Consider the following 25,318-nt stretch of genomic DNA (forward strand, 5'->3'; position numbering starts at 1 on the left):
TGTAGTGATAGTGAGTAGCATTGTGGCTAGTGATGGCGAGTAGTGTGTAGTGATGGTGAGCATAGAATAGTGTTATAGTAATGGTGAGTAGTACAGTGTGTAATGATGGTGAGTATTATGTAGTGATGTGTAGTGTGTAGTGATGGTGAGTGTAGTGTGTAGTGATGGTGAGTGTAGTACTGATTGCAGTATTGGTGAGTACTAGTGTGTTTAGTGATGGTGAGTGTAGTATTGTCTAGTGATGATTTTAGTACGTATAGTGTCTAGTGATGGTGAGTATTATAGTGTCTAGTGATGGTATTATAGTGTCTAGTGATGGTGAGTATTATAGTGTCTAGTGATAGTGTAGTACTGTCTAGTGATGGTGTTAGTATAGTGTCAAGTCATGATGAGTGTAGAACAGTGTGTATTGATGGTGAGTGTAGTAGAGTGTCTTGTGATATAGTATAGTACCTAGTGATAGTGTAGTATAGTGTCTAGTGATGGTGTAAGAAACTGAAACAAAATTCTACGACAAATAGCTCCATAGAGATGTCAGCGGAGTTGAGAAATATAATGATTTAACTTGCATCTGAAATCTGGATTTAATTGATTGTTCAGTTATCTCCATAGTGAATTGTCAGAAACTAAAAATTAATTTGATAAAGTCACATTAGCAAACTTAAAAGTCACCATTAATAAAATATTCCTTCAGAAAAGTTTGAATAAATGGTTTAGAAAAGCGACAAGTTTATATACGAGACACTCCAGCAACATTTACGAATCTTTATTCTGGAAATGTTTTGCCAGCCAGTGACTTCATCAGTACAATACAGAGAACACTGGAAGATGAAAGGAAGAGATTGAGGTAATCAGTCCTTCAGCCTGGAGTCTATGTAATCAGTCCATCTATCTTGTTGAAACTGATGGACTGATTGCATTGAATCCAGGCTGAGGGAATGATTACCCAAGTCCCCTTCTCCTTTCACCATTCTTCATATTGCACTGATGAAGCCACTGTGTGGTGAAACATTTCCACAAACATTCCCAAGTGTTGAACGTGCCTAATTTGTAAACTAGTCGGTTCTCTGAACAATTTACATATATAAAAATAAACAAATACATAAAAATAAAATCACAAAAAATTATATATCACCTTCACAACAGTATCTAAGTTCGTCAGTTTCACTGATAAATGAAAATAATGAGTCAAAAAGAGACTTGTCTGCACCACTAATACAGGTTTGAAGTATCAACATCAGCACCTTAGATTTTTATCTCACATATTACTCTTCCATTACAATGATTGCTTTGTGTTCTCTCCTCCGTCCACTAACAACGTTCCAGTCATTGTCGAGTCAAGCACTGAATTCTCACTTCAGCAGTCCTGTGCCACGTCTGCCCATGACCTATATACACGTATATTTTTTCCTGTACCGAGCTTGCTTATAATAGCTCTATTACATTCGAGTGCCTGGTTGCGGTCAGGGCTCATTATTTTTACAGTGTCTTCACTCATGTTAAGCTCTAGTTCAACATGATACTTTTGAACCAGTTCGACAACAAATAAGCCTTTATTTTGCATTAGGGTGTGATATGATCCTTTTGGACACACTGTAAGAAGAGTGTACCACTGCTTAGCAAGCATGGGGGATGACACAGAGTTACCACCTTCTGGTGGGTTAGGAGGGCTCTCTGGGTCACCGGGGACTACTGGCTCAACAGGGACCACTGGCTCAACAGGGACCTCTGGCTCAACAGGGACCTCTGGCTCAACAGGGACCTCTGGCTCAACAGGGACCTCTGGCTCAACAGGGACCTCTGGCTCATTTGATCCTGTCTGGTCCTCATCAGTCTTCTTCGATACATTTTTTCTGTGACGTCGGTTACGTTTTCTTGTTTTGGGCTTTCCTACCAAAGCCATCTTCACTGTATCACTGGTTCCTCTCCTCCGGAGTTTAACTTCTGTGATCAGTCCAATGGCACTCATTGTAATTAACATGACACACAACAAACTCATTGTGAAGGGAGTAGAGGAACCCTCATGACAGCGTGATGTCACCTCAAGATACGTTTTAAGATTTTGGATTTCCAGGTAACATTCATAAGCGGTGATGATGCGACCAATGATGGGCAGCCACCTTGGATCAAAGTGATGGTCGACGTCGGTACTTGTCTCTTGTACTGGAGCATCACTCATATATCGCCACACATCAACTACAGTTGAGGTAGAGACCCAAAAGAACATTGGCTGGCAAGCATCAGTAGCTTGGTCAACCTCTCTTCTGAGGTCATCTCTCTCTTTTTCTAAATCACGAACCCATGGATCAAAAAGCTGATTGTAACACCCTAATATCTCCAGAATGATTCCCACTGCCAGCATCCACAAGCAGCAAGTTTTCAGTGGCATCTTGCAAGACATTTTGACGAGTCTTAAGTTTACAAGTCGTGAGGTAGAATTGTGAAACTCTTCAAAGGTTACTAATTTCAACCATATATTAATATGTATAAAAGATTATGCATCTTTATACTAAATATATCAATATACCAAAAAAATAGTTATCCTGGAATTTTCAGTTTATAAGAGTGTATGTAGAATTTATTTATATGGAAGAGAACCAAAATTTAAGAGTGTAACAGTGTTTCTTAATGATGTGAGTTGTATTATTGTGTCTATTGTTGTATGATGTAGTAGTGTCTAGTGATAGTGTAATATTTTGGCTAGTGATAGTGTAGTATAGTGTCTAGTAATGTTGAGTGTAGTATAGTGTGTAGTGATGGTGTAGTATTGAGTTTAGAATAGTATGTAGTAATGGTGTGTAGTATTGTGTATAGTGATGTGTGTAGTGATGGTGAGTGTAGTATAGTATTTAGTGATAGTGTACTATAGTGCCTAATGATAGTGTAGTATAGTGTCTAGGCATAGTGAATGTATACTGTGTAGTGATAGTGAGCAGTATAGTGTGTAGTGATGGTAAGTGTAGTGTAGTGATAGTGAGTAGCATTGTGGCTAGTGATGGTGAGTAGTGTGTAGTGATGGTGAGCATAGAATAGTGTTATAGTAATGGTGAGTAGTACAGTGTGTAATGATGGTGAGTGTATTATGTAGTGATGGTGAGTGTAGTGTGTAGTGATGTGTAGTGTGTAGTGATGGTGAGTGTAGTGTGTAGTGATGGTGAGTGTAGTACTGATTGCAGTATTGGTGAGTACTAGTGTGTTTAGTGATGGTGAGTGTAGTATTGTCTAGTGATGATTTTAGTACGTATAGTGTCTAGTGATGGTGAGTATTATAGTGTCTAGTGATGGTATTATAGTGTCTAGTGATAGTGTAGTACTGTCTAGTGATGGTGTTAGTATAGTGTCAAGTCATGATGAGTGTAGAACAGTGTGTATTGATGGTGAGTGTAGTAGAGTGTCTTGTGATATAGTATAGTACCTAGTGATAGTGTAGTATAGTGTCTAGTGATGGTGTAAGAAACTGAAACAAAATTCTACGACAAATAGCTCCATAGAGATGTCAGCGGAGTTGAGAAATATAATGATTTAACTTGCATCTGAAATCTGGATTTAATTGATTGTTCAGTTATCTCCATAGTGAATTGTCAGAAACTAAAAATTAATTTGATGAAGTCACATAAGCAAACTTAAAAGTCACCATTAATAAAATATTCCTTCAGAAAAGTTTGAATAAATGGTTTAGAAAAGCGACAAGTTTATATACGAGACACTCCAGCAACATTTACGAATCTTTATTCTGGAAATGTTTTGCCAGCCAGTGACTTCATCAGTACAATACAGAGAACACTGGAAGATGAAAGGAAGAGATTGAGGTAATCAGTCCTTCAGCCTGGAGTCTATGTAATCAGTCCATCTATCTTGTTGAAACTGATGGACTGATTGCATTGAATCCAGGCTGGGGGAATGATTACCCAAGTCCCCTTCTCCTTTCACCATTCTTCATATTGCACTGATGAAGCCACTGTGTGGTGAAACATTTCCACAAACATTCCCAAGTGTTGAACGTGCCTAATTTGTAAACTAGTCGGTTCTCTGAACAATTTACATATATAAAAATAAACAAATACATAAAAATAAAATCACAAAAAATTATATATCACCTTCACAACAGTATCTAAGTTCGTCAGTTTCACTGATAAATGAAAATAATGAGTCAAAAAGAGACTTGTCTGCACCACTAATACAGGTTTGAAGTATCAACATCAGCACCTTAGATTTTTATCTCACATATTACTCTTCCATTACAATGATTGCTTTGTGTTCTCTCCTCCGTCCACTAACAACGTTCCAGTCATTGTCGAGTCAAGCACTGAATTCTCACTTCAGCAGTCCTGTGCCACGTCTGCCCATGACCTATATACACGTATATCTTTTCCTGTACCGAGCTTGCTTATAATAGCTCTATTACATTCGAGTGCCTGGTTGCGGTCAGGGCTCATTATTTTTACAGTGTCTTCACCCATGTTAAGCTCTAGTTCAACATGATACTTTTGAACCAGTTCGACAACAAATAAGCCTTTATTTTGCATTAGGGTGTGATATGATCCTTTTGGACACACTGTAAGAAGAGTGTACCACTGCTTAGCAAGCATGGGGGATGACACAGAGTTACCACCTTCTGGTGGGTTAGGAGGGCTCTCTGGGTCACCGGGGACTACTGGCTCAACAGGGACCACTGGCTCAACAGGGACCTCTGGCTCAACAGGGACCTCTGGCTCAACAGGGACCTCTGGCTCAACAGGGACCTCTGGCTCATTTGATCCTGTCTGGTCCTCATCAGTCTTCTTCGATACATTTTTTCTGTGACGTCGGTTACGTTTTCTTGTTTTGGGCTTTCCTACCAAAGCCATCTTCACTGTATCACTGGTTCCTCTCCTCCGGAGTTTAACTTCTGTGATCAGTCCAATGGCACTCATTGTAATTAACATGACACACAACAAACTCATTGTGAAGGGAGTAGAGGAACCCTCATGACAGCGTGATGTCACCTCAAGATACGTTTTAAGATTTTGGATTTCCAGATAACATTCATAAGCGGTGATGATGCGACCAATGATGGGCAGCCACCTTGGATCAAAGTGATGGTCGACGTCGGTACTTGTCTCTTGTACTGGAGCATCACTCATATATCGCCACACATCAACTACAGTTGAGGTAGAGACCCAAAAGAACATTGGCTGGCAAGCATCAGTAGCTTGGTCAACCTCTCTTCTGAGGTCATCTCTCTCTTTTTCTAAATCATGAACCCATGGATCAAAAAGCTGATTGTAACACCCTAATATCTCCAGAATGATTCCCACTGCCAGCATCCACAAGCAGCAAGTTTTCAGTGGCATCTTGCAAGACATTTTGACGAGTCTTAAGTTTACAAGTCGTGAGGTAGAATTGTGAAACTCTTCAAAGGTTACTAATTTCAACCATATATTAATATGTATAAAAGATTATGCATCTTTATACTAAATATATCAATATACCAAAAAAATAGTTATCCTGGAATTTTCAGTTTATAAGAGTGTATGTAGAATTTATTTATACCTGGAGTTTACCTGGAGAGAGTTCCAGGGGTCATTGCCCCCGCGGCCAGGTCTGTGACCAGGCCTCCTGGTGGATCAGAGCCTGATCAACCAGGCTGTTACTGCTGGCTGCACGCAAACGAACGTACGAGCCACAGCCCGGCTGATCAGGAACCGACTTTAGGTGCTTGTCCAGTGCCAGCTTGAAGACTGCCAGGGGTCTGTTGGTAATCCCCCTTATGTATGCTGGGAGGCAGTTGAACAGTCTTGGGCCCCTGACACTTATTGTATGGTCTCTTAATGTGCTAGTGACACCCCTGCTTTTCATTGGGGGGATGCTGCATCGTCTGCCAAGTCTTTTGCTTTCGTAATGAGTGATTTTCGTATGCAAGTTCGGTACTAGTCCCTCTAGGATTTTCCAGGTGTATATAATCATGTATCTCTCCCGCCTGCGTTCCAGGGAATACAGGTTTAGGAACCTCAAGCGCTCCCAGTAATTGAGGTGTTTTATCTCCGTTATGAGCGCCGTGAAGGTTCTCTGTACATTTTCTAGGTCAGCAATTTCACCTGCCTTGAAAGGTGCTGTTAGTGTGCAGCAATATTCCAGCCTAGATAAAACAAGTGACCTGAAGAGTGTCATGGGCTTGGCATCCCTAGTTTTGAAGGTTCTCATTATCCATCCTGTCATTTTTCTAGCAGATGCGATTGATACAATGTTATGGTCCTTGAAGGTGAGATCCTCCGACATGATCACTCCCAGGTCTTTGACGTTGGTGTTACGCTCTATTTTGTGTCCAGAATTTGTTTTGTACTCTGATGAAGATTTAATTTCCTCGTGTTTACCATATCTGAGTAATTGAAATTTCTCATCGTTGAACTTCATATTGTTTTCTGCAGCCCACTGAAAGATTTGGTTGATGTCCACCTGGAGCCTTGCAGTGTCTGCAATGGAAGACACTGTCATGCAGATTCGGGTGTCATCTGCAAAGGAAGACACGGTGCTGTGGTTGACATCCTTGTCTATGTCAGATATGAGGATGAGGAACAAGATGGGAGCGAGTACTGTGCCTTGTGGAACAGAGCTTTTCACCGTGGCTGCCTCGGATTTTCCTCTGTTGACTACTACTCTGTGTGTTCTGTTAGTGAGGAAATTATAGATCCATCGACCGACTTTTCCTGCTATTCCTTTAGCACTATGGAAGAGAACCAAAATTTAAGAGTGTAACAGTGTTTCTTGATGAAGTGAGTTGTATTATAGTGTCTGTTGTTGTATGATGTAGTAGTGCCTAGTGATAGTGTAGTATAGTGCCTAGTGACAGTGTAATATAGTTTCTAGGGATAGTGAATGTATATTGTGTAGTGATGGTGAGCAGTATAGTGTGTAGTGATGGTCAGTGTAGTGTAGTGTAGTGTGGTGATGGTCAGTGTAGTGTAGGGTGGTGATGGTCAGTGTAGTGTGGTGATAGTGTAGTATAGTGTGATGGTCAGTGTAGTGTAGTATAGTGTGATGGTCAGTGTAGTGTAGTGTAGTGTGATGGTCAGTGTAGTGTGATGGTCAGTGTAGTGTAGTGTGATGGTCAGTGTAGTGTAGTGTGATGGCCAGTGTAGTGTAGTGTGATGGCCAGTGTAGTGTAGTGTGGTGATGGTGAGTGTAGTGTAATGTGTAGTGATGGTCAGTGTAGTGTGATGGCCAGTGTAGTGTAGTGTGGTGATGGTGAGTGTAGTGTAGTGTGTAATGATGGTCAGTGTAGTGTAGTGTGATGGTCAGTGTAGTATAGTGTGTAGTGATGGTCAGTGTAGAGTAGTGATGGTCAGTGTAGAGTGTAGTGATGGTCAGTGTAGCGAGTAGTGATGGTCAGTGTAGTGTAGTGTGTAGTGATGGTGAGTATAGTGTGTAGTGATGGTGAGTGTAGTGAGTAGTGATGGTGAGTGTAGTGTGTAGTGATGGTCAGTGTAGTGTGTAGTGATGGTGAGTGTAGTGTGTAGTGATGGTGAGTGTAGTGTGTAGTGATGGTCAGTGTAGTGTGTAGTGATGGTCAGTGTAGTGTAGTGTGTAGTGATGGTGAGTGTAGTGTGTAGTGATGGTGAGTGTAGTGTGTAGTGATGGTGAGTGTAGTGTGTAGTGATGGTGAGTGTAGTGAGTAGTGATGGTCAGTGTAGTGTGTAGTGATGGTGAGTGTAGTGAGTAGTGATGGTGAGTGTAGTGAGTAGTGATGGTCAGTGTAGTGTGTAGTGATGGTGAGTGTAGTGAGTAGTGATGGTGAGTGTAGTGAGTAGTGATGGTCAGTGTAGTGTGTAGTGATGGTCAGTGTAGTGTAGTGATGGTGAGTAGTGTAGTGTGTTGTGATGGTGAGTGTAGTGTGTAGTGATGGTGAGTGTAGTGAGTAGTGATGGTGAGTGTAGTGAGTAGTGATGGTCAGTGTAGTGTGTAGTGATGGTCAGTGTAGTGTAGTGATGGTGAGTAGTGTAGTGTGTTGTGATGGTGAGTGTAGTGTAGTATGTAGTGATGGTGAGTAGTGTAGTGTGTTGTGATGGTGAGTGTAGTGTAGTATGTAGTGATGGTGAGTGTAGTGTAGTGTGTAGTGATGGTGAGTGTAGTGTAGTGTGTAGTGATGGTGACCTCTACCCCGCCTTCCTTCACCTTCAGATTTATACGCTCTCAGTATGTATATGGCATAAACAGTCAAAGGGTTAAATGCCTAATTTTCACAAAAACTTGCATTGTAAAATTATTGAATTTTAGTGTATTCTGTGTGTATTAGTGCTACTTTTAGACTGCTTCAAATGCTATGCATAACTAGGGATTTTTTTTTTTTTTTGCAAGATACACTATACAGTATACTGTTACCCTTCTCTCGTAACTAGTGTATATTCTTGGGAAATAAAGTTATCGTTACAACCTGAATCTACTCGTCTCTAAAATGATTGTTTTCAAGCGTGTTACATTTATTTGTGAACACACACCAAAAGATCGTAGTGGAAAAAGACAGTGTAGGACATTTATTTTAGTTAACACTGTACCACAAATGGCTTCTGGAGGACTGAAGAAGCCACTCATGGTGTGATATTTCATCTAATAAGTGTCATGGACTGTACATGTCTTTTTCCACATCTTGTTGGCATCATCATACCATTTCTCAAAACATTAACACGAAACGTTGCCGCAGTAAGACGTCACATTAGCTGCACTTGTGTCCTTTAACCTAACATATTGTCAGTAAATCTACCAACATTAATACAAATGGTCTCAATCAAGCTGTCTCATTCCATGTAAAGAGTTCCTAATTAATAAACCAGATGACTCACGAAATCACAAGAAGATTGCAAACAAATCGTGGAATGGGTAGAGTTTGAACCCATGACTCACTTAATATGGGTTCAAACTCCACCTGTTCTGTAGTTTAATAAAGTACAGAGGATGGTAATGTTCAAACATGTTCATATTGTGGCTAAACAGATGTAAATAATTAATTGGTTTGTGATTATCCCATTTGTAGGTTTGGATGTGTGTGTGTAATCTGTGCTGGAATGTGAAAAACTGAATTCTGAGACAATTCACTCACAAATGTTCAAGAAATTCAAAGTATTTTATCCACAGTAGCACATTATAATCCATTTTGGTAAAATATCCTGACCGCCCTTTGTAAATAACTCATAATTAACTAATAACCAAATATAACTACAATGTTTTGTGACTGTGCAAACTTGAATAGTTCAACACTAGTGTAGCTTGTTAGCAAATGTAAATATTGGGACCCAATTCTTGAACCCATTACATATATGTACCTGTGTAATCTAGACTACCACCCACAGGATGGGTGTGGCATATATAATGAAGATATCAGAGTACTTTAAGTTAGTGATCTGCATTTACAAGCTAATCATTGCTGCTGTTAGTCTTTGAGGTCAGTCTTAGAGCTGAAGCTCTTGTCTCAACTAAATATAATGCCCATCAACACATAAGAGTGTAATACTGTAAAATACTCATCACTGGTACAAACAAAATCACAGAAGAAGAAAAAAAAGAAAGAGAAGCACTGTATATTTGCTCTCACATTCAGGCTCTCTTCACCAGACTAGAAAGGGTGACTAGTTAATAATCCAAGTCAGACCGAAACATCGTCCAAAGTGTCATTCAATGTGTGGGTTATTTGTTTAGAAAAGGTGAAATATTACAGTGCTTCTCTTACCTCCATTATATTTCATCAATGTTGGTTCACTTGTTCCATAATAGCTATTTCACATTTCTAAAATGAATCTTTAGATTAAATGTAGCTACAGCAAAGCCATTATTTACAGCATGCTCCGTCGTTCTGTTATCCCTTGTACTACATCTCTGCACAACTCGGTTGTACCATATCCATCCTTAAATTTTTTTTTTTTTTTCAACAAGTCGGCCGTCTCCCACCGAGGCAGGGTGACCCAAAAAAGAAAGAAAATCCCCAAAAAGAAAATACTTTCATCATCATTCAACACTTTCACCACACTCACACATTATCACTGTTTTTGCAGAGGTGCTCAGAATACAACAGTTAAATACTGTATATAAAAGAAAAATGGAAATCAAATAAAAAATAATAAAAAATATGGCAGCATTTATAGCTAACATAATTCTGCGATGACATCTAATTGACTTCACGTAGCACTTAAAGTTACATCACACTTTTATCTATGTCTGGCTACTTTCATTTTGATGACTACAATAAGGTCCTGTACTTCTTAGCAAAATTTATCAATTAAAATATTTTGATTCCATAATTAACTGGAACTTTCCCAAAATTATTCCAGTTAACCGAAAAATTCTCCAGAAATGATTTTTCTTCTTAAATATTATTTTAGACACAAAATTATACCGTACATGAAACAAGTCTACCTTTGTGGACCTGGATGAGAAATTTCTGATATAGTTTTCCTTACATGTGAATGGGGTATCCTGAATAATGCCTGGCCCATTCTTACTTTCTGTCCAATTTCAATCAGAGTCATAGTATCTTTTGGAGCTTCAAAGACAAGAACAATGGTAGAACCCAAGTTGAATTCCCCAAACTCTCCTCCTCTGCAAAGCTCAATGGGTTTATCTTTAAAGTGCTTGTCATGGAACATACTGGTTTTCCACTGTTTCTCATTTGTTCTGAGTCCCTCATCAAAGTACACTTTGATAGAGCCAACATTGGTAGCACCAACTGCTGTCATAGAGAAGAATCCATGCTTCCAATAGCCCACATAACTGACTCTTTCATTCAACACAAATAGATTTCTGACCCACGCTGCTATGGATGGATTCACACTTAACAGTTCTCCCGGGAAGTGTCGCCGAAATATCACTTTCCAATCGGTGCAGGAATGAAAGCGGTGGTAATCACCAGGTGCTAGGTAGATAACACATTGGTACAGCTTGTTATTATCACAGTCTCCAAGGCACGTACGGTGGAAACAATCATCATTATCCTTATTCACAACCATGGGTCCTCCTTCTCTCCAGCAGTTGGGACCCAGAAACTTTCGCAAAGGATATGACACACCCTAGAAAGATTAGTTAATGTAAGTGCACAATAGAAAACAATATAATTGTGGTAATAAATGATTCAGCAATTTTTTTTTTTTTTGTAATAAACAACTGTTGTACAGTCCCCCAAATGTTGCTTAGTTAGTCTTCTAACAAGTGATTTATTTGCAACCCTGAATCTATTATCCTATAAAAATTATAGTATAACAGGACCACCATATCTGCCTCAAAGTGCAAAAGTAGTGATGGTGAAAGGTTTTCAAGGCCAAGAGAAGCAGATAAGTACTTCCCATCAGTGAAAAGGTGATAATTTATCAATTAAACTTTATAACAGGTATGTATAGGACTTATATACAGGGTTCACTACTATCCACGGTTTTGGTATCCAGGGCAGGTCCTTGGAACGTATCCTCCATGGATACAGGGGTCTTACTGTACTATGGATAACTGTGTCAAGGGGAATGCCAAAACATTGGTATCAATGGTATATGCTAATTTTAATGTTAAAGTAATGGTATTGATACTGATGAAAAAAAATTTCAATACCAGCTGATACTTTTAAAAGATTAACATTACACATATGTTTAAAAATAGTAAAATTAACAATTTAAAAGATAAAAAAAATTAATGTGAATGAGCTGCTATGTGGTGGAAGAGAATAAGCAACAAATTCAAACAATGGGAAAAAACTCAGGTGCAGGAGAGATCATAGCTATGACATTCAAGTTACTATATTTTGTTATGGGGCTCTGAGGTTAACTTACAGATGCATAAGAAAATATCTACACATTCACACACATGAAATATTAAGGAATCGATTTGTTCACCGACCCGAATTTTGGTCGTGGTGGTGCTTATTCCTTGTCACACAATGCCTCGTATACATTTTTTTATTTAACACGTCAGGTGTCTTTCACCAAGACAGGGTGACCCAAAAAAGAAACAAACACTTTCACCATCATTCAACACTTTCACCATCATTCACAGTCACTCTTTGCAGAGGTGCTCAGATATGACAGTTTAGATGTCACTCCAAACAGCCAATATCTCAAACCCCTCATTAGAAGTGCAGGCATTGTACTTCCCATGTAACGACACGATTGCAATAAATCAGGGAACGGGTGGGGTATGAACCCATGGCCAGTGAGTCCTTTAAAATAAATACAGCCAATAATCATTAAATATCATAATTGAACCACGATCTGGGTGCAAGGACACTATGAGAACCACGAGCTGGGTGCAACGACACTATGTGAACCACGAGCTGGGAGCAAGGACACCCAGGAAATACCTGGCAGAATCTTAGTATATCTCAGTATATCTTCCTAAGTACTGCCAACCACTATTCTCAGTATCGATAAATATGACTGTATTGTTTATGAATCTCTCTAATATTCCGATTATTCTTACCATAAAATAACTAGATAATTCCCGTGGGAATGGTGGGATGGTGTGGCTAAAGAACGGATTAAGCAATATTACGTAAGAGAAGGGAAACGTATCAATTCTTTAAAATATGGGCTTGCCAACTATTTGGAGGTTAGGTTACAGGGTTATGCGAGGGAGGGCAGTAACGGGCACTTATCGTATGGATGATAAAACACTCATCACTAACAAAACCTTGATAAAATTAGGATTTGGTTGACTTTTTGCATAGGGGAAAACGCTCTCAAAATCTGACACCAAAATTATGAGTTTGCCATGGGTTTTAACCCTTAAACTGTTCAAACATAGATCTATGTTCACATGTGTAGTGCTCCAAAATTAGATCTAAGTTTTTTTTGCATATTTTCAAATATATATAAAAAAAAAGTATATCAAAGTAACCCTTTCTCCTGTATATATTACTAAATTTAAAAACAGAAACTTTTGTTTTTCTTTTTGGGCCACCCCGCCTCGGTGGGCCACCCTGCCTTGGTGGGCCACCCCGCCTCGGTGGGCCACCCCGCCTCGGTGGGATACGGCCGGTTTGTTGAAAGAAGAAAGAAGATATATAAAAAAAAGTATATCAAAGTTTTTTTTATAAGCTTTCAAATGTAAAAAAAAAAAAATTATGTTTTTTACATACAGTGGTCCCTCAATTATTGTTATTAATCCATTCCTGAAAGTGGGACTATTATCAAAATGGACGACTTACGAATCAATTTTCCCCATAAGAATAATGTAAATGTAATTAATCCATTCCTGACACCCAGAAGTATTAAAACAAAAAAATTTTTTTACATGAAATATACATGTAGTACATAAACAATACAATGGCACATGATGAATGAAACATTAACAGAATAACGCTTACCTTTATTGGTGATTCTTCTTAGTGTATGGGAGACTGGAGGAGGAGAGAGAGTGGATTAGTTACTGTTTGGAAGGGGAATCCCCTTCCATCAACACCTCAGGTACCAAGTGCTTTTCTGGGGTTGCTTCTCTTCTCTGTTTCTTAACGCCACTAGGACCACCTTGAGAGTCACTGGAGTCCTGTCTCACAAAATAACTGTCCAGAGAGCTCTGTTTCTGGCGTCTTTTTAAAACTTCCCTAAAATGGGCCAAGACTGTCACTGCCGATATGGCTTGCAACATCCTTCTCTGGGTGATGTTTCTCCATAAAGCTTTCCATCCTACCCCACACTTCAAAAATCTCCTTAATTTCTGAAGAAGACACCTTCTTCCATCTCCCTTCCTCCTCCTCTGCAGCAAGATTCTGAGCTGCCATCTGTTGCTCTTCCTGCTGAAGCTCTTGCAGCTCCTCAGTGGTTAGCTCTTCGTTGTGGTCCTCCACCAACTCTTCCACATCCTCCAAACTCACATCCAACCCCATGGAACTCCCCAGTGCGACAATAGAGTTCACAATTGACATAGGCTCACCATGGGCTGCCTCAAACCCTTCAAAATCCCTCTTGTGGACACAATCTGGCCACAATTTTCTCCAAGCAGAGTTCAAAGTCCTGGTAGTCACTCCCTCCCAAGCTGTACTTATAAGGCTTACGCAGTTTGAAGTGACCTGCTGGTCCATGGGCTGGAGGAGAGGAGTGGTATTCGGGGACAAGAACTTTACTGTGATGAACCCAAACTCCTTCAGAATTAGGTCATCCAAGTTTGGAGGATGAGCAGGTGCATTGTCCATTACTAGGAGGCACTTGAGATCCAATTTCTTTTCCAGGAGGTAATTCTTCACACTAGGGCCAAACACTTCATTGAACCACTCGACAAAAATTTCCCTCGTGACCCATGCCTTACTATTAGATCTCCAAAACACACACAATTTACTCTTCATAACATTGTTTTTTCCTGAACACTCTGGGATTTTCAGAATGGTACACTAGTAATGGCTTCACTTTGAAATCCCCACTAGCATTAGCACAGAACATTAGCATCAGCCTGTCTTTCATAGGCTTGTGTCCTGGCAGCGCCTTTTCTTCCTGAGTAATGTAGGTCCTCTTTGGCATTTTCTTCCAAAAGAGGCCTGTTTCATCACAACTGAACACTTGTTCAGGTTTCAGTCCTTCACTGTTTATGTACTCCTTGAATTCATGCACATATTTTTCAGCCACTTTGTTGTCAGAACTGGCAGCCTCACCATGCCTTACCACACTGTGTATGCCAGTACGGTTCTTAAATCTCTCAAACCAGCCTTTGCTGGCCTTAAATTCACTCACATCACCACTAGTTGCAGGCAATTTCTTTACCAAATCGTCATGCAACTGCCTAGCCTTTTCACAAATAAGCGACGTCATAAGACTGTGTCCTGCTAATTGTTTCTCGTTTATCCACACCAATAATAACTTCTCAACACCTTCGAGTACTGGTGATCTCATTTTTGTCAGCATATTTACCCCCTTTGCAACAACAGCATCCTTGATTTCCTTTTTCTTGGCTATGATGGAAGATATGGTTGTACGGGATTTGCTATACATCCTGGCCAGTTCGCCCACAGGTATGCCTCTATCATATTATTCAATGATGTTTTTCTTAAATTCAATCGTATTTCTCACCTTCTTGGCACTAGAAGCTTTCTTTGGAGCCATGGTAGCTTATTTAGCACTTGCAAGCACTAAAATCAATGGAATATTATGAAATATTTCGTTGGAGCAAGTGAGGGGACCGTCGCTCACTGGTAAACAATGGCACACTGGCTGGGAAGGGAAGGCCCAGGCGGCTCAGAGCATGAGTACGCATCCCGGACGAAGGACTATTAGCGAGTTACCGGACCATTTGTGAGCCAATATTTAGACGAACTAACAGGACTATTTCCGAAATGGACGACTTTCAGGCCGGACGATTATTGAGGGACCACTGTACATTGGACCCCCACATACCGATACATTTTATTGCTAAGATTTTTCCTCGCATACCGCTAAAAACCCGCTCAACGCTATTCGTCCGAGACGCGTCTATGTGAGGCCTGAGCCAGCCTCACATGTTCCGCCGGTGGCATTGTTTACAAGCCAGCCTCCGCGGTAACATCTAAGCATACAATCGGAACATTTCGTATTATTACAGCGTTTTCGGTGATTTTATCTGCAAAATAAGTGACCATGGGCCCCAAGAAAGCTTCTAGTGCCAACCCTGTGGTAAAAAGGGTGAGAAATATTATCGAAATACTGTGGTACCATGGTCAACTGCTGATGCTGCTGCTGCTGTAGCACTGTCAGCTGCTGCTGCTATAGCACTGTCAGCTGCTGCTGCTGCTGCTGCTGCTGCTGCTGTAGCACTGTCAGCTGCTGCTGCTGCTGCTGCTGCTGTACCACCATCAGCTGCTGCTGCTGCTGCTGTACCACCATCAGCTGCTGCTGCTGCTGTAGTACTGTCTGCTGCTGCTGTAGCACCGTCTGCTGCTGCTGTAGCACTGTCAGCTGCTGCTGTAGCACTGTCAGCTGCTGCTGTAGCACTGTCAGCTGCTGCTGTAGCACTGTCAGCTGCTGCTGTAGCACTGTCAGCTGCTGCTGTAGCACTGTCAGCTGCTGCTGTAGCACTGTCAGCTGCTGCTGTAGCACTGTCAGCTGCTGCTGCTGCTACTGCTGTAGCACCGTTGTTGGTGTGGCTTATTGAGAATACCAAGAAACAATTAACCCCAGAGGGTTAGCCACCCAGGATAACCCAAAAAAGTCAGTGTCATCGAAGACTGTCTAACTTATTTCCATTGGGGTCCTTAATCTTGTCTCCCAGGATGCAACCCACACCAGTCAACTAACACCCAGACGAACAGGAAAAAATGCCTGGAACTAGTGCTCATATTGGTGAATTTAAAGCCAGCAAAGGTTGGTTTGAGAGATTTAAGAATCGTAGTGGCATACACAGTGTGATAAGGCCTGTTCTGGAAGAAAATACCAAACAGGACCTACAGTACTCAGGAGGAAAAGGCACTCCCAGGACACAGTGTCTCATCAGTCATTGCTGCATCTTCAATAAAGGTAAGTGTCATTTATTCTTCATTTAGTAGAGTAGTACATGCACAATATATATTGTGCATGTACTACTCTACTATTGTGCATGTATCCTTCTCTTTGTGTGTAGGAAAATGTATATTTCATGTGGTAAAATTTTTTTTTTTCATACTTTCGGGTGTCTTGCACGGATTAATTTGATTTCCATTATTTCTTATGGGGAAAATTCATTCGCATAACGATAATTTCGCACAACAATGAGCCCTCAAGAACGGATTAATATCATTATGCGGGGGTCCACTGTACTTTCAAATGTTGAAAAAACGTAGATCTACGTTTGGACAGTTTAACCCTTAAATGGTCCAAACGTATATATACGTTTTTTCAACATCTGAAAGTATGTGAAAAAATGTACATCTTTTTTTTTTGTTTTACATTTGAAAACGTGTAAAAAAAAGTAGATCTACTTTTGTAGCACTACGAATTTGAACGCAGATTTTTTTGGACCGTTTAAGGGTTAAGGGTTAAACCCCATCCACTGCGTGACTTTAACTGATTAACCTTTAAATATATATTTTTGATAGATGTTATAAAGAAATTGTGACTGTTATACCCAATAGCAGTATACTACTTGGGATCTTTTTCCAAATCACAAAAAAGCAGCATCCAAAAACAAACATCGGCCGTCTCCCACCACTCCATCACTGTCTTGCCAGAGGCACACTTACACTACAGTTATAAAACTGCAACATTAACACCCTTCCTTCAGAGTGCAGACACTGTACTTCCCATCTCCAGGACTCAAATCTGGCCTGCCGGTTTCCTGTGTTATTGTCCACGCGTGTACTCACGCCAAATTTTTCATTTCCAATTTTTCCCTGGATTTACCATTTTTCGTAATTTTATTAAAGTGCCATGTACAGTGTTATTAACAATGACCTCTAAAGTGTGTAACCTTATTAAGCAGGAACTTGAATTAACAAGGAAGCTGGAGGATGGTGTTTTAATAGCCTGAGTGTGTGAGGAGAATGGTGTAGCAAAAAAATGTCTGACATTCGTAGAAGCAAGAAAAAGCGTACACAATATGCTATAAAGTACAGTGTAGATGCTAGCCTAAAAGGCTTTTCAGTTACTACTTGGAAGTGCATGAAACTGGTCCAAGATACAGCGGTCCCTCGTTTTTCGTAATTAATCCGTTCCTGGAGCAGTTACTATAAACGAAATTTACGATTTACGAATCAATTTTCCCCATAAGAAATAATGTAAATACAATTAATCCGTTCCTGACACCCAGAAGTATTAAAACAAAAAAATTTTTAACATGAAATATACATGTAGTACATAAACAATACAATGGGAAATGATGAATGAAACATTAACAGCATAACACTTACCTTTATTGGAGATTCTTCTTAGTGTATGGGAGACTGGAGGAGGAGAGAGAGTGGATTGTTTATAGTTTGGAAGGGGAATCCCCTTCCATCAACACCTCAGGTACCATTTGCTTTTCTGGGGTTGCTTCTCTTCTCTGCTTCTTAATGCCACTAGGACCACCTTGAGAGTCACTGGAGTCCTGTCTCACAAAATAACTGTGGAGAGAGCTCTGTTTCTGGCATCTCTTTAACACTTCCCTAAAATGGCCCAAGACTTTGTCACTGTACATGTTGCCAACCTGGCTTGCAACAACCTTGTTAGGGTGATGTTTCTCCATAAAGCTTTCCATCTTACCCCACATAGTAAAAATCTCTAATTTCTGAAGACGGCACCTTCTTCCATCTCCCTTCCTCCTCCTCTACAGCAAGATTCTGAGCTGCGATGTGTTGCTCTTCCTGTTGAAGCTCTTGCAGCTCCTCAGTGGTGAGCTCTTCATTGTGGTCCTCCACCAACTCTTCCACATCCTCCAAACTCACATCCAACCCCATGGAACTCCCCAGTGCCACAATTGATTTTACAACAGACATGGGCTCATTAGGGTCAGTCCCAAATCCTTCAAAATCCCTCTTGTCGACACAATCTGGCCACAATTTTCTCCAGGCAGAGTTCAAAGTCCTGGTAGTCACTCCCTCCCAAGCCATACCTATAAGGGTTATGCAGTGGAGGATGCTGAAGTGTTCTCTCCAAAATTCCCTTAGGGTCAAGTGAGTGTCTGTGGTCACAGTCAAGCACCTGTGAAACACTGCTTTTGTGTAGAGTTTTTTAAAGTTTGCAATAACCTGCTGGTCCATGGGTTGGAGGAGAGGAGTGGTATTCAGGGGCAAGAACTTTACTGTGATGAACCCAAACTCCTCGAAAATTAGGTCATCCAAGTTTGGAGGATGAGCAGGTGCATTGTCCATTACTAACACGCACTTGAGATCCAATTTCTTTTCCAGGAGATACTCCTTCACACTTGGGCCAAACACTTCACTGAACCACTCTATGAAAATTTCCCTCGTGACCCATGCCTTATTATTAGATTTCCAAAACACACACAATTTACTCTTCATAACATTGTTTTTCCTGAACACTCTGGGATTTTCAGAATGGTACACTAGTAATGGCTTCACTTTGAAATCCCCACTAGCATTAGCACAGAACATTAGCGTCAGCCTGTCTTTCATAGGCTTGTGTCTTGGCATTGTCTTTTCCTCTTGTGTAATGAAGGTCCTCTTTGGCATTTTCTTCCAAAAGAGGCCTGTTTCGTCACAATTGAGCACTTGTTCAGGTTTCAGTCCTTCAGCCTCTATATACTCCTGGAATTCATGCACATATTTTTCAGCCGCCTTGTGGTCTGAACTGGCAGCCTCACCATGCCTTACCACACTGTGTATGCCAGTATGGTTCTTAAATCTCTCAAACCAGCCTTTGCTGGCCTTAAATTCACTCACTTCACCACTATTTGCAGGCAATTTCTTTACCAAATCTTCATGCAACTGCCTAGCCTTTTCACAAATAATCGAAGTCATAAGAGTATCTCCTGCTAATTGTTTCTCATTTATCCACACCAATAATAACTTCTCAACCTCTTCCAGTACTGGTGATCTCATTTTTGTCAGTATAGTTACTCCCTTCGCAACAACAGCATCCTTTATTTCCTTTTTCTTGGCCACTATGGAACATAAGGTTGTGTAGGGTTTCTTATACATCCTGGACAGTTCGGCCACACTTGTACCACTTTCATATTGTTCAATGATGGTTTTCAATCGTATTTCTCACCTTCTTTACCACAGGCTTGGCAGTAGGAGCTTTCTTTGGAGCCATGGTAGCTTATTTAGTACTTGCAAGCACTAAAATAAATGGAATATTATGAAATATTTCGCTGGAGCACGTGAGGGGACCTTCGCTCACTGGTAAACAATGCCAGACTGGCTGCCGCCCCGGCTCACGCAGTAGGTACGCGTCCCGGATAAACTATGACTTGCGAGTCAATCTATGAAAAGCGAGTCCATGTTTATAACAAAATACCCCTATGATTGGCGAATTTTACGATTGCCGGGAACTACGAAAAGCGGGGGACCACTGTACAAGGATTGATACTCGACAGCATGTTGCTGTTGATTATCATTCTGTTGAGCATCAAAATGCCAAACAAATCAAGCTGGATTCATTCTGTAAACCTGTTCCTCATCCTATGTTCCCCAAAACACTACCAGTAAGCCTGAGCCATCTACATCTCCCACACCATCTACAATGTTACTGCTCAAGCCTTACAACTCCATTGACTCAGAATAAATTATTCTAGGTCACCACTAGACCACATGGCAATACTATACTGTACATCTGCAAGTTCGTCTATCATCAGAAAAAGAAAAATTACTGTACTGTGTTCTTGTGTATTGTGCTGTACATGAGAGCCCTGCATATTTGGCACCCTCTTTTTGGCATTCCACATTTTTAGTGGTTTTCATATGAGCCTTTTTTTTCATTATGTTTGGTGCTTTTTCCGTTTTTCTGCCGTTTTCATACTGCAACTGCGTAAGAGAAGGGTGACTGGTGTCATATTTCAAGGTAAGTATTGTATGTACAGTGGACCCCCGCATAACGATTACCTCCGAATGCGACCAATTATGTAAGTGCGTTTGTACGTGTATGTTTGGGGGTCTGAAATGGACTAATCTACTTCACAATATTCCTTATGGGAATAAATTCGGTCAGTACTGGCACCTGAACATACTTCTGGAGTGAAAAAATATCGTTAACCGGGGGTCCACTGTATTAGGTAGTTGAAATCGGTAAATGGGCAGTTTCTTGTACTCAATCGATAGAAAAAATGGAGTTCTAAAGAAATAGCTATGAGTTTGGGCGACTGGAACATTGGAATTAGCCGAAAATAGGGCTCAAAGTGGGCGAAATTGCCGATTTGTAAACAGCTCCGAGGTCGCTAACTTCGCGAGAGCATAACTCTGTCAGTTTTCCATCAAATTTCGTTTTTTTGGTGTCATTACAATCGGGAAAAGATTCTCTATCATTTCACAAGAAAAAATAATTTTTTTTTTAAATTTTGCGACACCAGGAGACACCTCAGGATTAGGAGTCAAAGGGTTAAAACAGGAGCCCATAATTGTTTTACACAATGGTAGGACTGCTGGTGTCTTTTTTCTGTCTGGTAAACATGAAAGACCTCAGGTACGTCTTGCTACTTCTATTTACACTTAGGTCACACTACACATACAAGCATATATATACATACCCCTCTGGATTTTCTTCTATTTTCTAACTAGTTCTTGTTTATTTAATTTTATCTCCATGGCGAAGTAGAACAGAATTCTTCCTCCGTAAGCCATGCGTGTTTTAAGAGGCGACTAAAATGCCAGAAGCGAGGTGCTAGTAACCCCTTCTGTATACATTACTAAAATTAAAAAGAGAAACTTTTTTTCTTTCTTTAGGTCACCCTGCCTTGGTGGGATATGGCCAGTTTCATGGAAAAAAAATTAGAAATTTGTCAGTTATATAATTCAGTTTAATAATGGAGAGGGAGGCTGTTGTTCAAGTTCTGAACTATAATTTTAGAATTTCAATTTGTTTATTGTAACAATCCATGACTTTTTTGGGTTATCCTAGGTTCTCTACACATATGTTGCTATGTATGATAATTCTATGTAACTGTATTTGTGTATACCTGAATAAACTTACTTACATGATTTTTTAAGTTTTCAGAATATTTAAAACTTTAAGTAAGTGTACGGTGTTTTAGTTTTGTGTTTAATATACAGTGGAACCTTGGTATACGACCAGCTCCCCATTCGAACAAAGCTCAGCACTTGACCAAACATTTTTTGGCTTTTTTTTTAGTATTATTTGTATAAATAAGTCACCATGGGGCCTACGACGATTAGTGGTAACATCCAACCAAACAGAAAATTGGTTGGGAAGAACTTGTTTGATATTCAAAAGGAGCGGCACTTGAACAGCCTTCCGGAATGAATTAAGGTCGTATACCAAGGTTGCACTGTAACTGGAAATTATTCAGACATCTATTTTCATAACTGAATTCTGATATCTTCATCACTTAACTAAATATATTGATAGATCCAGAAATTTTATAATTTCTTTTCTCAATTTGTAAGCCTCACGGTGGTGCCTGTGTAATGTATATGGACTATTAGCATCTCAGAGAAATTAAGTTATTTAACAATTAACATTTCTAGATTATCTGATACCTATTCAGCAATAAGCATACCCTTCTACAATAAAAAAAATATCGAAAAGTAAAGGTATCAACAGTACTTGTGGCATCGGCCTAAAAACTGAGTACAGTGGACCCCCAGTTTACGATATTATTTCATTCCAGAAGTATGTTCAGGTGCCAGTACTGAACGAATTTGTTCCCATAAGGAATATTGTGAATTAGATTAGTCCATTTCAGACCCCCAAACATACACGTACAAACGCACTTACATAAATGCACTTACATAATTGGTCGCATTGGGAGCTGATCGTAAAGCGGGGGTCCACTGTACTGGTATCAGTATCATAAAAAATGTTAGCTTCGTCACATCACATATTTTGTCTCGCATGTTTGTAACTGAAGATGGGCATCTATAAAAAGTTATTGTCACAATATTGTGGCTTATGAACCTGCTTCATAAATGTGTATCATTGTAATCCTGGTGATCTAAGTTGGAGAGTTATCCTAACAAAAAGATTAGGCAGCGAAACACTGGATATCAGATTGGAGGGAGAGAGTATGGAGGTGGTGAATGTATTCAGATATTTAGGAGTGGACGTGTCAGCAGATGGGCCTATGAAGGATGAGGTGAATCACAGAAATGATGAGGGAAGAAGGGTGAGTGGTGCACTTAGGAGTCTGTGTAGACAAAAAGGGGAATGTATGAGAGTATAGTTATACCAACACTCCTGTATGAGTGTGAAGCATGAGTAATGAATGTTGCAACGAGAAGAAGGCTGGAGGCAGTGGAGATGTCATGTCTGAGGGCAATGTGTGGTGTGGATATAATGCAGAGACTTCGTAGTTCGGAAATTAGGAGAAGGTGTGGGATTACCAAAACTATTATCCAGAGGGCTGAGGAGGGGTTGTTGAGGTAGTCTGGACATGTAGAGATAATGGAACAAAACAGAATGACTTCGAGTGTGTATAAATCTGTAGTGGAGGGAAGGAGGGGTAGGGGTCGGCCTAGGAAGGGTTGGAGGGAGGGGGTAAAGGAGGTTTTGTGTGCGAGGGGCTTGGACTTCCAGCAAGCGTGCATGAGCATATTTGATAGGAGTGAATGGAGACAAATGGTTTTAATACTTGACGTGTTGTTGGAGTGTGAGCAAAGTAACATTGATGAAGGGATTCAGGGAAACCGGCAGGCCGGACTCGAGTCCTGGAGATGGGAAGTACAGTGTCTACACCCTGAAGGAGGGGTGTTAATGTTGCAGTTTTATAACTGTAGTGTAAAGCACCCTTCTGGCAAGACAGTGATGGAGTGAATGATGACGAAAGTTTTTCTTTTTCAGGCCACCCTGCCTTGGTGGGGATCGGCCGATGTGTTAATAAAAAATAAATTGGCTAAATGTGAATAGTATGTAAGAATCATGTAACTTTATGTAAGAATTATGTGAATGTATGTAAGATTTATGTGAATGATATGTAAGAATTCCTGGGTAGTAGGTGGTAGACAGCAACCACCCAGGGAGGTACTATCATCCTGCCAAGTGAGTTTTGAAAGTCAAAGTCAAATTTTATTTCTTTGCAAGTAGTACATTGAGATTTATGTATTTACAATAATGAGTTGCAGTGAAAAGAGCCTCTATCATGCCTAGGTATTATGGGCAGACTTAATTAATTTAATGGCTTACTGACTACTTAATACTAAAGAAATTTCTTTTTTCTTTCAATGCACCAGCCGTATCCCACTGAGGTGGGGTGGCCCACTGAGGTGGGGTGGCCCACCGAGGCGGGGTGGCCCACCGAGGCAGGGTGGCCCAAAAGGAAAAACCAAAGTTTCTTCTTTTAAATTTAGTAATATATACAGGAGAAGGGGTTACTAGCCCCTTGCTCCCGGCATTTTAGTCGCCTCTTATGACACTCATGGCTTACGGAGGAAGAATTCTGTTCCATTTCCCCATGGAGAACTCAAGAAATTTATCATAGTTTAAGTTGTACAATAGTTCTATTAATTATAAATGAATCTAATTTACATAAACCAAAGAAAATATTCAACGGAAACCTGTAATTGTTTTACATGATGGTAGGAATGCTGGTGTCTTTTTTCCATCTCATAAACATGCAAGATTTCAGGTATGTCTTGCTACTTCTACTTACACTTAGGTCACACTACACATACATGTACGAGCATATATACACACTCCTCTGGGTTTTCTATTTTCTTACTAGCTCTTGGTCTTGTTTATTTCCACTCACCTCTGTGGGAAAATGGAACAGAATTCTTCCTCCATAAACCATGAGTGTCGTAAGATGGGACTCAAATGCCAGTGGCAAGGGGCCAGTAACCCCTTCTCCAGTATATGTACATTAATAAATTTAAAAAGAAAAACTTTCGTTTTGGTGGGATATGGCTGGTTTGATGATAAAAAAAAAAAAGTAAGAATTATGTGAATGTTATGTAAGAATTGATGTGAATGGTATGCAAGCAAAATTTACCTTAACCTGATCCAGAGTGCCACAGCTAACAACACCAAAGGAGACAATTCTGCCATCAACTGGGCTGACTACAGAGGCAGACACATCTACTGGACGCAAGCCATCTTTCAATGAGCGTCGAAACAGTTCTGAGAGACACCTGTATTTACCAAGATCCTCTACTTCGGCTTCGGCCATGTTGCATCCAAATGTTCGCACGTAGAGCCCTAGAACAGACTTCCTAGACCATTCTGGCAACTCTAATGCTGAAATGAAGAAAATGGAAAAATAAAAGTAATGTGATATGAATTTTGTCTTAAACTGGGTGATCCAGCCCCTCCCCCAAAAAAAGGAAATGCATTCACCATGATTCATTCAACTGATGCCTCGTCAGAAGCATGCATACACCACAGTTTGGATGGACCTACAAACTGCAATATCCTCATCCCTCTTTTATAGTGCAGATACTGTAATTCTAGTAGAACAAAAAGGCACAATATCGCAACAGGAACAATACACAAAAATAACCCGCACATAGGAGAGAAGAGCTTACTATGACGTTTTTGCCTGACTTGGTAAATGGTCCAGTCGGACTGAAACATAATCATAAGCTCCTCTTTCCTACGTGCAGGTTATTTTTGTGTACTTTAATTTTTACCTCCATTACTCAAGTCTGGTTAACCAGCTTCCCTGTATCTGTTCATAAATGCTATCTTGCTCACACTCATACTAATTTTCACATCCTAATAAAGTATGCTATGCAATATGACGTAGTAATAGTCCTTCCAAGTGCTCAACAAGAACTAATCTCAAATGATGCCACACTACGTTATAACTTCCAAATCAGGGGTCCCAA

General features: G+C 40.2%; 1 protein-coding gene across 6 annotated transcripts in view; it reads right to left on the minus strand.

The window, feature by feature from the left end:
• Positions 1 to 1,085: 1,085 nt before the first annotated feature.
• The window catches only part of Pisd (phosphatidylserine decarboxylase), a 166,392-nt gene continuing 142,159 nt past the window's right edge, over positions 1,086 to 25,318 (minus strand). For 4 of the 6 annotated variants that reach the window (XM_070105073.1, XM_070105071.1, XM_070105074.1 and 1 more), the window contains 2 exons: positions 24,484 to 24,728; positions 1,086 to 11,033 (listed from right to left, as the gene is read on the minus strand). In XM_070105073.1, the coding sequence (XP_069961174.1) occupies positions 10,380 to 11,033; positions 24,484 to 24,728 (899 nt within the window). In that variant the 3' untranslated portion in view covers positions 1,086 to 10,379. The remainder of the gene's footprint in view (positions 11,034 to 24,483; positions 24,729 to 25,318) is intronic. The other 2 variants (XR_011394731.1, XR_011394730.1) reach the window with 2 other exon arrangements.

The sequence above is a fragment of the Cherax quadricarinatus genome, chromosome 96 (assembly GCF_038502225.1).
Source record: "Cherax quadricarinatus isolate ZL_2023a chromosome 96, ASM3850222v1, whole genome shotgun sequence".
Lineage (NCBI taxonomy): Eukaryota > Metazoa > Arthropoda > Malacostraca > Decapoda > Parastacidae > Cherax > Cherax quadricarinatus.